Source organism: Balaenoptera physalus, assembly GCF_965194825.1.
Source record: "Balaenoptera physalus genome assembly, chromosome: 14".
Classification (NCBI taxonomy): Eukaryota; Metazoa; Chordata; class Mammalia; order Artiodactyla; family Balaenopteridae; genus Balaenoptera; species Balaenoptera physalus.
The window spans coordinates 62482867-62500924 of NC_138893.1; the positions used below are offsets into that span (position 1 = coordinate 62482867).

The 18058-nt window shown below is 37.0% G+C and overlaps 1 protein-coding gene across 2 annotated transcripts in view; it reads left to right on the forward strand.

Annotated features, from left to right (window-relative positions):
• Positions 1-18058, forward strand: part of PRKG1 (protein kinase cGMP-dependent 1) — a 1231494-nt gene that overhangs the window by 64364 nt on the left and 1149072 nt on the right. Inside the window, exon 1 of one of the 2 annotated variants that reach the window (XM_082423703.1) lies at positions 3511-16295. The exons of the other annotated variant lie outside the window; for it this stretch is intronic. Within the exon in view, the coding sequence (XP_082279829.1) occupies positions 15985-16295 (311 nt within the window). The 5' untranslated portion in view covers positions 3511-15984. Of the gene's footprint in view, positions 1-3510; positions 16296-18058 lie in introns of those variants that run through there. 2 annotated transcript variants of the gene reach the window in all.

The window sequence follows — 18058 nt, forward strand, 5'->3', positions numbered from 1 at the left end:
ATTTTTGGCTGTGTTGGGTCTTCGTTTGTGTGCCAGGGCTCCCCCTAGTTGCGGCGAGCGGGGGCCACTCTTCATCGCGGTGCGCAGACCTCTCACTGTCGCGGCCTCTCCCGTTGCGGAGCACAGGCTCCAGACGCGCAGGCTCAGCAATTGTGGCTCACGGGCCCAGTTGCTCTGCGGCATGTGGGATCCTCCCAGACCAGGGCTCGAACCCGTGTCTCCTGCATTGGCAGGCAGATTCTCAACCACTGCGCCACCAGGGAAGCCCAACATTAACTTTTTATACACTGACCTTGCTAAAGTCACCTATTCTAATACTTTGTAATTCTATGTACTTGAGTATGTAATATTCTTTCCTAATCTTTATGCATTTTATTTCTCTTTCTTACCTTATTTCAGTGGCCAGGACCTCATTTATAATGTTGAATAAGAGTACTGATAATGGGCATCATTTCTTTTTGTGATGTGAGGGGGAAATCTTTCAATATTTCACCAGTATGTGATGAAGTTTCTTGTAGATTTTTTGGGTAGATATCCTCCATCAGATAAGTACCCTTTTATGTCAAACTTTTCAAGATTATTTAAAAATCATAAATGGATATTGAATTTTATCAAATCCTTTTCTGTATCTGAGACAATTATTATTGTTGATTTCTACCTGAATTCCACTACAATAAGAGTACACGATTTCAATCCTTTGAAGTTTGTTGAAACTTGTTTTATGGCCTGGAATATGGTCAATTTTAATAAAAATTGCTTAGGCACTAGAAAATAATGTGTTCTGTAATTTTGGAGTGAGTGTTCTACGTATTACAGTTAAGTTTGTTAAATATATTGTTCAAATCATCTATATCCTGATTAATTTTCTATCTCCTTTCCTATCAGTTATTGAGAGCAATAAGTTGAAATCATCTAATAGGATTGGGAATTTGTCTATATCTCCTCTTAGCACTAGGAATTTTTACTTCACATGTTTTGAGGCTGTTATTGAGTGCATATAAATTTAGAATTATAATTCCTTCACGGTAAATCAATCCTTTTATTATTGTGACATGTTCCTCTTTATCTCTAGTAATACTTATTTTCTTAAAATTTTCTTTGGTATTAGTAGGTCTACATCAGCTTTTTTTTTTCAGTTTGTGTTTAGTTTGTACATGTTTTTTACTCTAAACCATTCTGTTTTCTTATATAAAAATTGTTTCTTGTAATGTGTATATACTTGTTTTATTTTTAAGTTCATGCAAACCATCTGTCTAGTAATTGGAGTATTTAATCTGTTTACATTAGTTTAGTTACTGGTACATTTTAGCTTAAATCTATCATCTTACTATTTGTGTTCTACTTGTGTCTCCTTTTCTATTTAAGTTTTTCTCTCTTTTTTGCCTATACTTGAATTAATAAATTATTTTTATTATTCTGTTTTCTATTCATCAATATTTCATTTATGCATTTTATTTCTTTTAGTAGTTGCTCTATAAATTACAACATGCAATGCATCCTTGAAGTAGCAAAATTAAAGTTAAATTAATGCTTTTATTACTTCTCAGGCAGTACAATGACCTAACAACACTCTTAACTCTATTGGTCTCCTTCTATCTCTCATATTATTGTTGTCAGATGTTATTATTGTTTTGTACAGTAATCATTCATATAGATTTAACATATTTATTCTGATACTTATTTTTTCCTTCTATCTTCATGCTTTCATCTAATTTCATCTGATTTTATTTTCTTTCTTCCTGAAGAATGTTTTTTAGTGTCATCTTTAGTGTGGATCTGTTAGTGACAAATTCTATGGTTTTTGTTTCTCTGAAAATGTATTTACTTTTTTTTATTTTCAAAAGATATTTTTGTCAACTATCAAATTCTAGGTTGGCAGTTTTGTTTTCTTCTAACCCCTGGAGACTACCATTCCATTGCCCTGAGGCTTTCATTGTTTCAATGGAAAAATCAACTGTCATCTTATTGTTGTTCCTTTGCAGGGGATGAGTATTTTTCTCTGTCTGCTATTAAGAGTTTTCTCTTTATTATTTTATTATGATTATAAGTAGTTTTACAGTGATATATCTAGAGATGTGTGTGTTTGCGTGTCTCTTTGTGTTTTGTATTTATTATGCTGCTGGTTTACTGTGCCTCTTAACATCATGGCTTGATATAGCTTTAATCAGTTTTGGAAAATGCATAGCCATTATTTCTTCAAATATTGCTTCTGCTTTATTCTCTCTTTCCTCTCTTTTTGGGACTCTTATTATATATAGATTAGAGCTTTTCCCTATGCCCCTGCATCTCATATCATTTTTTGCTGTATTTTATTCATTTTCTCTATTTAACCTAGCTATTTTCTTTGGACTTTTCTTCTTATTTACTAATTCTGGCTCCTGTTGTTAAATGTAAGTGCAGAATTATGAAAATTTAGTTACTCTTTTTTTCAATTCTAAAATTTCTTTCATAGTTTTCAGTTTTCTGGTAAAATTACCAACATTTCCATCATATTTCTAAGGCATATTTATCACAATTATTTCAAAGTCCATATTAGATAATTCCAACACCAGGATCTCCCATCAGTCTGCTTTTGTTTTTTTCATAGCTTTAGGTTATGTGGTATTGTCTCTGTATACCAAGCTTTTTTTGATTGAATTCTGGATATTGTACATGAAAAATCATAGAGATAATTTGAGGTTCTGGGTGATGTGATCTTCCTCCAGTGAGGATTTACTTTTGCTCTTGACAGGCAGGCTGATGAGGAGCATGTCACCTTAGTCCAGTTATGGATTGAGAAGATTTGAAGATGAGTTTCCATCTTGATGAGTAATGGAATAATGCCAGTTAAGATTTAGCCTTATGGTTTGGAAATAGTTGGGCTTGGACTCCAATTTTTGTCCCTTCGGCTCCATGAGACTTTTAGAACCTTTGTTGGACTTCTTAGCTTCAGCTTCTCATCTGTACTGTTATTTATCTTCTTAGGAGTGTTTTGCATTGGTAAATGCCTCTAAAGGGCGCTGAATGTTGGCTTGAGTGCTTTTTTTCTCTGAGATATTAGCTCTTCAATTCCTTACTGCTTAGAAATTTTCCAGTGCCTTAAACATTTTCTTTTTTTTTGCCCAGCTTTTCTAGTTATTCTTGGTAGGAGGGTTGGTCAGCAACAAGCTAATTCTTTATCACTAGAAGAAGAGTTGATAAAAGCTTTTTTTTTTTTTTTTTTTTTTAATTTATTTATTTATGGCTGTGTTGGGTCTTCGTTTCTGTGCAAGGGCTTTCTCTAGTTGTGGCGAGCGGGGGCCACTCTTCATCGCGGTGCGTGGGCCTCTCACTATCGTGGCCTCTCTTGTTGCGGAGCACAGGCTCCAGACGCGCAGGCTCAGTAATTGTGGCTCACAGGCCCAGTTGCTCCGTGGCATGTGGGATCTTCCCGGACCAGGGCTCGAACCCGTGTCCCCTGCATTGGCAGGCAGACTCTCAACCACTGCACCACCAGGGAAGCCCCGATAAAAGCTTTTAATAAATATCAAACAACTACTATCTAATTGAAACATGAAAGGTTTAAAAGAAAAGAACAAATAGGCTATTAATTTTGATTCATGGTAGTATTTTAAATTTTGATAATTTTGATAGGAGGATCTCAAAACTAATTTTTTAGAATATCAATGTGCACTTTTAGAGAAACATTAATATTTATTTGAATTCTAACTTTAAAAAAATTGGGTACACTTTATATACTGTTAAGAGTGTGCCAATTGTTGGCTCTTATGATGACATTTTTCCTTGTTAAGACTAATGTTAAAAGGTGATCAACATTGCCATTTATTGTCAGGAAGTTAATGAATACTTCACATTTCAAGTGTCTTGCTAAGAGTCATTATTTTCTAAATTAGTTTAGTTCCAGTAACTGTATAAATGTCAAGTTTCCATTTGTATTACTAAAGAAATTCTAACAAATAGAGCTTATTTGAGGGTCTGCTAATTAATGTCAAAGGAAGCCAATGTGATTTACCTGCCAATATGATTTACTTTTATAATGAATATGTTAAACATATACAGTGCTCTGCTCATATGGAATAGAAAATGTGAACAGTAGAGGGTGCAATTGTACCTTTAGTTCTGTATTTTAGCCCTTAGAAATTAGTGTTTAATAGCTGAGAGAAAAATTTGAAGAATGTACTGTTCGCTGAAGCTGTACACTATTTATGGAAGTGTGTTTAAAATAAAATAATCCATGTAAAGGAGAAGTATAAATTTCACAATCATGTAATACTTTTCTTAACCTTGCACTTTTAGAAAGTGACAAATTTAAATCTCAATTAGAAAATATTTTCTAAAAAAATATTATATTTATCTGAATAAAGAATGTTTTTTTTAATATATAGAGAGGTAAGGCATACATATCTCAATAAGATATTTTTCTTTTATAGAGCTTAATTACTGTTAATCATAGATATTTTTTCCTCTTGGGAAATACTGCTTCTAAAAGGATTATGTCTATTGATAACTGCAACACCATGAGACTCCTATTTCTTAAGAAAAAATATAAATAAGACCCACTAGAAATAAATGATGCAATGTCAAAAGAGTTCTTACATTCAAATAGTTATTAACACAGCTTTTATTGAAGACCCAGAAGTTTCAGACAGTTGCAAATCAGAAACTTAGATTTCCATTTCGACCCTGAAGCAGCATTATACTATTGCAGTGCAAAGCTTCATTTATATAGATTTGTGGGGGATATGTGTGCAAAGCTTTGAATCTGTATCTCCAGGTTAGACTCTCTTCCATAGCTAGGGGTCTCCTTTTGTTTTTTCATAGGAAAAGTTTGGGCTTAGGTTTCTGTAAATTTGACAAAAATTAGCTTTATCACAAAACCTATATTCCAGTGCAATAAATTTGAAGAACTTAGGAAACCTTCTTGCTGATTTTTTGAACTTATAGGAAACATCTACCAGAGAAATATTCCTTTTTTTTGCATTAACAAACTCTATACTCTTGTCTTTTGGTTCAATTGGAAAGCAATTTAACATTTAGATTATTGCTAACACCCAAAGGTTAGCACTTCACCGCTTGGCTAGTTAATTGTGGTGTTCAGCTTATGCTTTTGTTTGAAGGGCCTCTCCTGATATTCTATAGAAAGAGCAAAAGAAAGAACAAGAGAGAGGAGAGGGAGGTGAGTATATCACTTTAAGAATTAAGTTATTGAGTTAAAAGTATTATTAGAGATAAATTTGCTTTTTGAACTTCATTTCAATCTGAACTTCCAAAGCCATTGTAAATGAGGTGATGAGACAGAACGTAAGTCTTGGTTAATAATCACTGCATAGGGTGAATACAAGTACTTTAACTGGAAGTATCTGCTTTCAAAATAATATCAACTGAGTTTTTTAAAAGATGTAGGTATTAAGAAGGACTATTAAAAACAGGCCAAATCCAAATAAAGCAGTCAGCTTTTTGAAGGAGTAGCTCGAATTTGTGAAGAAACAAAAGAAAAAAATTACAGAATTGCTGATGCTATAGATGCTGCCAGTGTTATATGAAAGAACACTGAACCTTGAAGACAATATATTATAAGCCTCAAGTAAGCAAGACTCTGAGATTATAGCAATTTAAAAGTGCATTAAGAGAGTTGATTGTGAGGTGTAATTTGAAAAGGTGTTTGGGTATCAAAAAATATCATTTCCTAGAAATATTTCAAGGTGGAGGTAGAAAGCACAGTTATCATGGGTCTTAATCAGGCAAATACGTGGTTCAAAGAGTGATGTAAATGTTTTTATTTTTTCCTGCAGAAGGAAAACACATATTTAAACTAAGCCTCTGATTGATTTGATTTATTCCACACAGAACATGCAGAATTATAGAGAGCCAAAGTATCAATTTTTGGAAAAATCACCGTATCATATTTTTCACATCACCTTTTGCTACCATGTTATAGAGAAATTCATTACCTGTTTTCACTTCTAAGGTGCATTTACTACATTAATATTGGTTATATATATATATACACACACACACACCCCCCGTATATCACATACACACACATCTATACACACTGTGTATGTGCACACACACACATATTCCAGGCTAATTTTGGTCATAATATTTTAGTTTCAGAGGTTTTACCTAAGTTGATTATTTTAAGTAGTTAGACCAAAATTTGAACTTCCTGTCTAAGGGCAACACATATCACAAATCTTTGCAGGAAGAGCGTAGAAAATCAGTGCTATTTAGAACCCAGACAAACACTTGACTTGCAGAATTCCTGATTGAGACTTGAGATTTAGGACAGCTGCTCCTCAAGGGTAATTATACTGAAGTTTCTGAGGCTTATGATACGTGCATTTCTGAACGACACCCTAGTGAGGGGTGCAAACTCTGAAGCCCATCTTCACATTGCATCAAAGGATATTTCGTTCAGCTTGTTGGTTGGATCTCTTGGTTGGGTGGAGAAAGGGGAGAGAGGGACAATTTTTCTGTTTATTGATGGTGGTGTGTTGTAAATACTAAATAAATATTTGCTGAATTCATTTAGTCCTACCTTTGTCCATTCAATGCAGTTAACAAATATGTAGGAAGGGTCTACTTGTTCTGAGTGTTGGTGGACAAAATTGAGTTCCTTGCTTTCTTGGAGTTTGCAGTCTAATGGATAAAGTAGCTATTTAACAAATATCCTTGCAAATAATATATAATTAGAAATGATGAAAGTGCTATTATAAGGGAAAATATTATAGAGATGATTCAGAAGGATTATCAGAAGAAGTGATATTTGAGAAAAGAACAGAAGAATGAGTTAGTTAAGTTACTGACTCAAAAGATGGACTGTGGTGATTGGGAAGCAGTGCGATTGGGATTTTAGGGTAGTGAAAGGGGTTAGGAGAAAGATTTTCCAGGCAGGAAGAGAATGACCAGTGGAAAAGTTCTAAAATGTTAAAATGAAATTGCTCGGTGCCTGGAGATTTATAATAACTAAAAGGTTAGTTTAACACTTATATAATTCATTATTAATCAATTGCTCTCCTGATTGCAGTCCCATTGTAATTTTCCCTTGAATATTTTCCAACCTGAGCAATAATCCTATGACCCAGCCTAATTTTAAAGAGAGGAAATGTGACTGTGGGTCAAATGGCAATGTTAGTCGTTCCTGTAAGCACCAAATTTGTCATATGCTCATGGTTTTCTGTCATGTCATTGGCTGTGGTGACAGGCTGGGTAAATTGTGGTTTTAAAGGGGAGATACTGGTGGTTGGCAGTACTGTTGGTGGTTCCAGAAATGTATATTCTTGTCCCTGATACTGCTGTGTATGTAAATACTGATAAGGAATTCCACAAATGGGGAAGGTGCTTGTAGTTTTTAATAAATTGTCTAATTTATGTTTAAACATTAAATACCATATACATTCAGGTTCATCACTTAAAGTATTAGAACAGAGAAAGTCTAGCTGTTTAAATCAACTGTATATATTTACTATATATTTATTTTGGAGATTAACAGTACACATGGGAAAATTAAAAATTCTGAAAAAATAATAGAGAGAAATCTGTTTTATTGAATTTTTTCAGTGTCTCCCAAACATTTTTGGCCATGGAAGCCTTTTTAGTTATACTAATAACCATTTGAAGGAACTAGTATTCTTTTAGTTCGTATTTTGAGGAAATACTGGGTTGTAGTGTATGTTCTGATGGGTGAGGGCTCTCAATTAGAGTTACTGGGTTGCTAACAAAGCTGTCCATTGACCACTGAGTTGAGCTTTTGTACCAGCTGTTACCATATGCTTTTTCTTGGTTATTTGTGTTTTCTTCATCAATTATTCCAATTTCTCACAATTGGCTATTCCCTCATTCCAGAATATGAAAATTATGTAATGTGTTAATAATTTGCTTGTAGATAGATTAGTGATTAAAAGATCATATACTTAGAATATTAAAGTACAAAATTATTTTATTTGAAAATATTAATGTAATACAAATTTTAAGTGCTATGTATTTCAATGCATTTTAAAATACATCTTTACTGTCTTTGTTTTTTTTTCTTTGCAAAAGTTTTGTAGGATACTCCAGTAGAACATATTAAATGAATAAAATCACATTTTGGCATATTCTAAAGTTAAATGGTCAAAATGTCATTGATCATTAAAAATGTCAAATGGTCTCAGACCAATTATATGATTTGAGGGACTCAAACAAGTGTCACTGTTTGAATTCTGAGAGTTCACAGTTTAGGTGTTACCTTTTAATTTCTATGAGTTGCAGACAAATTTTCTCTTTCTTGGTAATGATGTCTTTCGTATTTTAAGGACTTTTAAAACCCTGTAATGTGAGGACACCTGAGTTGTGTGTCTGGAAAGAGAAAAAGAGAGATGGTTTACTCTATTTCCTCATATAGATCTTTGTCAAATAAGGTGGATGCAAAAATGCATCCACCTCATGTACCTACCTTTACTTTGACATAAACGAGGGTTGATTTGGAGAGTGTGGTGGTGTGGTTTAGATTTCATATCTGTGAGGCATGTGTACACACACACACACACACACACACACACACACACTCTCTCTCTCTCTCTCCTTCAGGTAATGTAGATCCCCAAAGTAGCAACAAAAGTTCCATATGGTTTGAGTATATGGAGAAGCATACTAGAACTAATTAGACATTTCAAAGACATTTTGTTACATTTTGTTCTCTGCAGCAAATTAAAGTGTTCTGAATTGACTTTAACAACTATTAATTTTTAAGAGATAAGAGGATTTTCATGTGAACTGAATCAGGCTTCTATGTACAGTATAAATAAAATGGCCAGTGAATGCATATTATAACTTTCAGAACACTGTGCTGAGAATTAGGAGACTTGGGTTTTAAACTCTGCCTTGGGTGAGTCATTTAACTTCCTTGGCCTTTAACTTTCCTGAAATTTGAAATGAGGAGGTTGAATTACATAATCTCTCTGGTACATTCCAGCTCAAAATTCTGTGATATCCATTATTAGTAAAGAATAAGACCTTTGCTTTGTTTGTTTAGGAGGTGAGGAAAGGTGGGATGTCAAACCACGGCAGATGTTGTCATCAGTCCTTCAGTTCTTTGTATTTTGGGAGTGCCCGTGAGAGGGGCATAAAGTAACTGAAATAATGGGCCATGTGTGGAACTGCTGCTACCATAGGGGAGTTTTAGTTCTGTGACAGCTGAGAGTTACTTGCTGGGTACTGAGAGAGGGTCTGACCAGTGGACACTGCAAAGTGGAAACGAGCAGTTTTCACCAAGTTCTCTATGTGCCTAACAGCAGCAATTGCTTTTAACCTTCCACAAATAAATATTTGAAGGTTACCCTGTCATTTTTTCCACTTAAAATTGGTATTTAACATAGATGCTTTTCTAAGGAAGATAGACAGATAGAATTTTGACTGTACTATATTCTATAAAAAACTTAGATGACTTTTTCATAATAACTCCTTAAATTAACTCTGATCTTTGAGTAAAAACATTCTTACATATTACAATGACTCAAACAGACACTAATTCTTCTGCTTAATACCAACAAAAGTGTAGAAATCCCTATTTTTTATTTATTTGTATGGGGCATTAAAACCATATGATACTTTACATATTGCTGTTTTGGGCAACTTATTTATTGTATAGGTGTTTGCATGTTTGTCTGTTAAGTTTAAATTTGAGCAACTAATATTTAAAGTATTCTTACCTACCAGTCTGTGCTTTGAAAAATGAATTTAAAAAAATCTAGTCTGGACAAGGGAGAAATTATTCTTTTCTAGAAATATACAATGGGCAAAATGACTGATAATTTTACATTTGGTTACAAATACATTGCAAATAGTGTATGCATCCTTGTTCCAAGGGTAATGCTTTCATAAATATCAGGTACCATATTTTGGCCCTAGAATGATATCTATTTGTTTTACCAGCCTACTACTTCATTTGCCTATCATTAGAGATGGATTTCTGGATTTCCACCTCATGATTATATAAAAATCAAATATCAAGAGTTTCTTTAATTTGAAGCTAGTTAAGTTCATGAGAGTGAAGATTTCTATATATGTCCCTACTGTATCTTTTTGACTGCAGCTTCCCCTCTCCTCCAAATCTCTGACATTCTCACAGTCGAAACAAATGTCTTGCCATCTTTCTCTTGCCCAGTTCGTTCAAGTTATTTACTGATAAAACTCCGATTCACTCAAACTTCTATTTTATTGTTTTTCTTACATCTTCAGTACTTTCCCACCTTACTAATTTTAATAAGTTCGCTAGCAAAGTGTGGTTTTTCACTTTTACTTTAAATTTTGATTACAAAGCAAGTGGGAAGAAAATGGCCAAGTTATATCAGCTGCTAAATGCTATTTAAAATAAAAGCGACAATAAAAAAAATCATTGATTCAGAGCTATTCTCCTCTAAGTCACATGCTGTCAAATATGTTTTCAAATGCAAAATTACTTTTGCAAATATTTTTGAATGTTTTGTGGGAAATATTGATGCATTGAGTTAGGAAATGATGTACATTTAATATGCCAGAAAAATCACTGAAATGGAATTGAGAAACTATTAATCAGATACAGGAGATATTATTATGTTGCATTCTCATGCATATATTCACTGGACTTAAAATGCAGTAAAATATTTTGTGAAGAAAGCATTTTAAATGCCGTTTTACGCATTAAAAATGTTTCCATTTATGAAAGAACCACGGAAAACTTAATACATTTATTCTTAAAAAACTTTTATTTCTTTTGGTCTTTGGAAATGGCCAGCTGAGTAAAGAGTACAAAGAAATTGTCTTCTTGGTAGATAGTGCATGGATTTCCATGCACATTAGTTTAGGCTGGGGTCCAATAATAACTTACCATCATCTTAAGCAGCAGAATATAAGAATTCATTTCAAGTAATATTAACTATGACACTAATTCGGTATTAAACTCTAAGCACATTAGCAAGTATGGTATAATGCATTATTACTTTCCAAGTCTCTGCAGTAAGCTTTTCATCATTAATGTTTTAGGGTTTTTTTTTTCCTTTTCCATCCAGAACTCATCATTTCGGTAGTATGACTTCTAAACAACTCAACCATTAGAATTTTTACTTATATTCATTTAAATATGCATTCCTGGTGGCCAAATCTAGCCACCAAACACAGTAGTAAGAATAATCTAATTTTATAGGACTTAATCAAATAGCAGGAGCTTGAATTGTTGTGCTTAATCTATAGGAAGCCAATCTGTCTAAATTCTAGATTTTTATAAGAAAGATAAACCAAAAAGAGAGCCTTGAATCCTTGTCTAATTTATCAAAGTATAATTAAAATTCTATTGTCTGACTCATCTCCCCTTACAGTCCAAAGACAGTTCCTGTGGTGTATTATTATGCATTGAAATGGGATGATTGCTTTCCTAAAACACATTCACACAAACAAATGCATAAGTGGGTTTGTAATGCGCTTAAAATAATAGGTATTATTATTACAGATCTTCCTTGGTTTTACTTTTCTATCAGTAACTTTGAACACAAAATGTGAAAATATAAAATAGAGAGGTTCTGTTCTGCAATCCTGAATTATATAGGGCGACCAACCATCCTGGTTTGCCCAGGACCAAGGGGTACTTAGGACTTCAGTTTAAAAACTAGGACAGTCCCAAGCAATTTTAATATTAAAACCAGGACAGTCCCAGGCAAATGGGTGCAAGTTGGTGACCCTAAACCAAGATGAAATGGGGCTGAAGTGGAGACAGTTTTGGGAAAAGGAACTTTTAAAAAATCTTTTCCTGCTCTTTTAGGATTTTCCAAATTTCTCCTCTTTCCACATACCCAACCCCAAAGTCAGGCTAGTTAATGTTAAGTAATGTCTTATATCTCAGGATCCAGAACAAGGCATTAGCAACCCTTGGAAGTCCTGCAGAAGGCAATGAGGGGCAGGGGGTATGGGATTGAGCTCTGCATCAAATGGTCTTTATTTGAATCCAGGCTTTGATATTCATTGGGTGGGAGATCCTCTGCCTCCCTTTTGTCAAATATAAATGGAAATAATAATAATGTCCAACTCGTAGGGTTACATGAACAGTGCCTGTCATGCATTAAGAGCTCCAGGAAGTTAGTTATTTTTCTTGTGGTCTTGATTAAGAAGAACAGTTTTGAGAAAGCCAGTATGTTTACCAGTAATGGTAACCTTCATATATAGATTCTTAGGGTTACTTGTTACTTCTAGCAATTTTCTGCAAGGGGAGGCTTCCATGACCCAAAACATAGCTCATCTATGTTTTGTTTGTTTTTGGTTTTGGTTTTTGCTGTTCAAGACATGTACATGAAATGGCAGAAGAAAATTTCAAACTTAGGACTCCTGCAGGAAATGTAGCACCAGTGGAATGGGCAACTGGATGACGAAATTATCAGAGTTCTTTTGAGGCTAATTATGTTTTTAGTGTAGGATAATAAATTCTAAAGACTTTATTTTTTTTTAACGGCCGGTATTATGATAAAGCTGAATTACTGAACGTCTCATTAAGTGATTCTGAGATTCCATTAAGGAAGGTGTGATGATATTTATTCTCAATCATGAGGGTTGCATGCAAAATTGAAGAGCATCAATATGCCACAGGTGGGTCTGGCTAATGGTGGAACTTTGCTTCCGTTAGAGCTACAACAAAGAGAGACTGCTGAAAGTAGGTTGTGAGTTGACTATGGAATTCTAGTGTATAAATTAAGTTCCTTCAAAATTGCATTGTTCTGTGCTTCAGCATCTAACATCAAGATTTCATCCCAGAAAGGCAGTGGGAGAGCTCAATATATGCAGCTCCACTCCATTCCAAATTTGTGGTAGCCTAATAGCAGGAAGTAGGCTTGTGCCTGATCTGTGATATTATAACTTAGCCAATTAAGTTTGCTATAAGACATATAGTAAAATCTGTTGAAATGAAACTACAAAACCTTGATTATTTATGTAAAATTTATTTCCAGCGTTTACCAAATACAATGCAAAAGATATTTAAGAAAATACTGGAATCACTCAAAAGGTTGAGATAGAAAACCAGGGTCCCTCAAGATTTAAACAAACAGTCAAGAACATCATTGAAAAACTTACTTAAAATATTTCTTTTGACTTTAAAAATGGAAGAGAAAAGCCTAGAATTCTGGATTTTGCATATACAATTATAAAGTATTTAAGGGCAATTTTACTTTTTCATTGTATAGGCTAATACAACCAAATATGTTCTTACACCCTGAATACCTTTTAAAGTGTAAGTCAATTGTAATAGTCATATCTTCTCAGCTGTTTAGTTTCTTTGCATTTATTACAACAGATTCCTGACTCTCACTATGGGATTCATCAAGGAATATATTTTGTATCACAAGAATTCCATTTAAAATGAAAATGTAACATGGATATATCCTATAGTGGCATGTAGATATGATAGCTTAAATAATGAAAAATATTTACATAACAGTGGAAGAAACTTCACTTTTGTTAAAAAAAAAAAAAAAAAACAAAAACCTGACTTTTTTTTTTGGTTGAACTGCTATTTTTTGTTTTGGGGGGAAAATGCTTTAGTTTCTTTTATCCTTTTTACATGTAGACAAGCTTTCTACAAATGAAGAAGAATCTTCTCTACTTTGTGTTGCTCAAAGACATTAAGTAAACCCCATTTAAGCCTCAAATGAACCTTAAAACATAACTCTGCTTAGCAGTTGTCTAATGATGTCCCCTATACATTGCTCCTGATATATTTTTAGACATAAACTTTTGGGCTCCTGGACCCTATAATAGATCTATAGGGAAAAAAAGTCTCATTTAGTTTTAGACATTTTGCCATGGAATTAAAGAACTCCCATAGGTTAAATAAGATAAGAATTTGGCCTTTTTCCTGGGAGAAGGAAAATGTCATGGAAGCTCTTTTAGAATGGAGTCAGTTATACAAAGCCAGGGCACTTCTGCTTGGTTTAGTTTTAATTAAAACAACAATAATTCAGAACTCCTACTTGCTGCTATCAGTATCTGTAAGTTATTCATGTTTATTTTGGGGAATTATCCACTTTATATATTACATTCTGAAAGAAATGCACTTCTGAAACTATCCATATTGGAAAGCAGAAAAATTAAGCGTCTTATATCATTTGTACTGAATTAAATCATCATCTGGGTGCAAGAATGTTTAGGACTATATATCCTTTTTCATTTATACTTCTAATTACAAACAAGTACACTTTAAATCAAAAAGCTTATAAATGTGACATTGGCTAGCTGCCTCTGTTCTTTTCTTTCCTCCCCTCCCCCTCCCCATTCTTTTCTTCTTCTTCTTCTTAGATAGAACAGGCTGTGTATTCAATAGCAAAAGTGAGCACTTTTTTTGGGGGGGACTGATATATATGTCCTTGGCTAAATTTAGATTCCAGTGAATAGTTCTGGATTGCAATTCAGAATTTTAATCTATTTTCTACCTACTTTGTTTTATTTGGTGTTAAGGAATGGCCAAATAGAGCCTCGAGGATTATAACATTGGGTTCTCAAGAACAGTAATTAGAAGACTGCAGTAAAGATGCTAAAATTTTAAATGGTTTGGTGAAGATTTAGGTAAATATGAGGAATTTAAGTAAGTATTATGGAGGATTCTAAACACGATGGGAGAATTACCCTTGGACAGAAAGGATGCTACCTAAATTGTCATCATTTTAGGAAATATTGAGCAGGCAGGGATGGGGTTGGAGGTGGGAGTAGGTGGAGGTGGGGCGGCACTTTACCACAGCCCGTCTAGGGTCCTCCTTTCCTTTAAGATTTTCCCTCTTCTTCGAAGTTTGTGTCTTGCCATTCAAGTGGAAGGATACAGCCCTAACGGCTTGGTTGTTGTCAAGGAAGTAATTTCAAAGATATGGTTCCATTTCACGATGAACTTTTTGGAACTCTGCAATGATTTTGACCCGCCCTGCACTCCCCGCCCCGAATTCAGCACAGGGAAGGGGCAAGACCCTTCCATAAACTATTCCGCAGACACTGGCTTAAGTGGGAGGGGCAGTGGGGGGAAGCTGAGCAGCCCTCTGGGGCCCAATCCCGTTTCGACCCTTGCCCGAAAAAGAGTTCGTTAATCCGTGTTTGAAAGGAGCGGAAAAGGAAGTCATTTGCAGGAGCTGGCAATGCTTACGGGGGAGAAAAAAAATCAGAAGCTCCCTCCCCCATCCCCAGAGGCACCTGGATGTGAATGGAAGTCCCTCCCCTGCACGGATACGCTCTGCTTTCCTGAGAGGCAAGTTTGTTTTCAAGCGTTAGCCACCTGTGTGAGGCGCTCCCCGTGAGAAAGGCTGCGTGGAAGACGCGAGAGCTCAGCCACAGGCTGGGGAGCCTTTCTTGGTGAGGCTGGCGGTCCAGACACCTGCAGAAGTCAGCGCGCCGAGGATGCAGAGCCCGCTCTGCCCTCCCTCGTCGCCGGGAGTGTAGCCCCACGTCCTCCAGCCTGGTACGCTCTGGAGCCGGCTAGCGCTTCCCGAGTTTGCGCGGGGCCCTCGCGGTCCTCTCCCGCCCGCCTCCCCGCCCCCAAAGTACTGCTCCCGCCTCGCTCCGCCCGCGCAGCCCTCGGCGCGCTCAGAGGTTTATCGGGCTCCCCACACGCTCCGCCGGCTTCCTCCGGCGCCCGGCGTGAGTGACCCGGGCACACCCGCCGCGGCCTCGGAGCCCCCATCCGAGTCCCTTCTCCCGCTGCCCTGCCGTCGCGCTCCCGGCTCTTCTCCCTGGCGCCGCGGCGCCCACCGCGGTTCAGGTTGAATCCCGGTTCGACCTGCCTTTTGGCTCATCCCCGCGCTCAGCCTCACAGCCCGGAGAAGTGGAATCTGCCCTGAAACTCTCGGTGGCTGGAGCCGGGAGACTGGGCATGCTCAGAAGCCAGGGCTGGCTTTGGTCTCAAGTAGGAAGCTTTCGCACTCGGGAGGCAGCAGCGACTTTGGGGAAAGTTGATCGGAGAGGGGAGGACGCCCCAAGACGCGGAGCAGCGGCAGGAAGGAGCCCCCGGCAGCCCGGAGGAGCATGGGCACCCTGCGGGATTTACAGTACGCGCTCCAGGAGAAGATCGAGGAGCTGAGGCAGCGGGATGCTCTCATCGACGAGCTGGAGCTGGAGTTGGATCAGAAGGACGAACTGATCCAGAAGCTGCAGAACGAGCTGGACAAGTACCGCTCGGTGATCCGGCCGGCCACCCAGCAGGCGCAGAAGCAGAGCGCGAGCACCTTGCAAGGCGAGCCGCGCACCAAGCGGCAGGCGATCTCCGCTGAGCCCACCGCCTTCGACATCCAGGATCTCAGCCATGTGACTCTGCCCTTCTACCCCAAGAGTCCACAGTAAGCAGGGGTTACGCTCCGGGTCCGTGTGGCACGCTGTCGGTGGGGAGCTGCGGGTCTCTGTGTTGTCTGTCGGCCCCCGCCCCTCCCGCTTGCCGTGTCTGTCCTCATCCTCAGAAATGTTTCATTTTAACGGGCACTTCTGGCGGGGCTGTGCACGTTTCTCAGAGTCAGACTCATTGCACCTACGTTGCCTTCGTGTCTTTGTCAGATGTCAAGCTATTCTTTCTTTTTCTTTCTTTTTTTTTTTTTAAATAAACACATACATTCATATAGGCCACCTACCGTACGTAGAGTTTGAATGCGTCCCCGGTGTGTGTCCAGCTGTGTATGTGTGAGTATACATAGAAAGCCCCGTCTCCCAAATGCCCTGGCAAACCTGCCCAACCGGAAAATCCTAACTGCAGGCTCATCAGACTTGAAATGAAATGCGTCTGCTATCACCCTTACTTTCTATGCTTTCGTGGCGCTCCCGGATTTCTCTACATGCCGGCGTTTCTCGCTGGTACCGTTCAAAGCTGATGTTCTGGCATCATCAAAGTGTCCAAAATAAGCAAATACACATATAAAAGGGAAGATTTTTTGATTTCCAGAATTCGACGACATTTACAATCCACAAATGGAAGCCTAGTCTGTAGAGTTTTTTAAAAATATTTTTTTAATAACATCTGAGGGAGAATATTGCTTATTTTCCTTAAAGAATGTATATAATGTTGTTAATGGGGTGCCTCTGTCTCCCAAGAGGGTTGCAGGTTTCTAGGGTCAGATACAGAGAGGTACACTTATCTTTACTGACAACGTGGACACATTGTTTGCCTTACTCCTGGCTTCTGAAGCCACTACTCTAGTATTGTTCTAGCATTTTAGACAACTGTGTAGTTCTGATGTCAGTGGGCTTCGCAACTTGGGTGGGAAAATTGAATGAAACTTGTTATACTCCACTCAACTCAGAGTTCTTATGGAGAGTAAAGTGGCAGCAGCATGAAGTTAATATAGAATGAGCATCCAGATGAATGCTATTTTAAGTTAATAGATAATGACATAATTGATAAAACGAAGGGTTTTGTTACTCTATTCCTAACAGCATCACGTTGGCTGGATGACACGTGTTACATAATAATATGAGGTCCCTGGGAACCCTTCACTTTATAAACACAAAGATTTAATATAAGGAGAAAGAGTATTTGATTGTCTCCATTTGTATTTATTGGATGTGTGTGTGGGGGGGTGGCTTGTGAGTATGTACTAATGATACTTTTGAAAACTTAGACGTGTAACTATCCTTGTTGGCTGCAGTAGAGCATTTGCTGTTCCTCATGCAGGTTTAGTTTAAGGAGAAGTTTGTATTCTGTGAGTGTGGGGAAGAGACAAGAAGGATAAACATTTCTGAGATTCTAACCTCACAGAGTTGCCCTAATAGTTCAGTTCAGTAGATTTAGATCTGCTTTCGAAACCTGAATGATCTGAATCCACTTCAGCTTTCTCTGGTAAGTTAATTTGCAGTCCTGACATGCTTGCCTGTTTTAGCTAATGAGGTACATGGCCATCTCTTCAGGGCCAAGTTTTGCATAATGAAAAAAAATAAGTCAAAGACAGCTCTCTGCATCTTTCAGCATTCCATAGGATCTCATTTTAGTATCTGCAGGAATTTGGAGTAACTCAGAGCAAACTCTGCTTTTATAAAAAGACGATTTTAATAGGTTTTATTTGAAGCATGATCAAGCCAGCTGATAACTCCAGTGAAACATTCTATCAGACAAGAT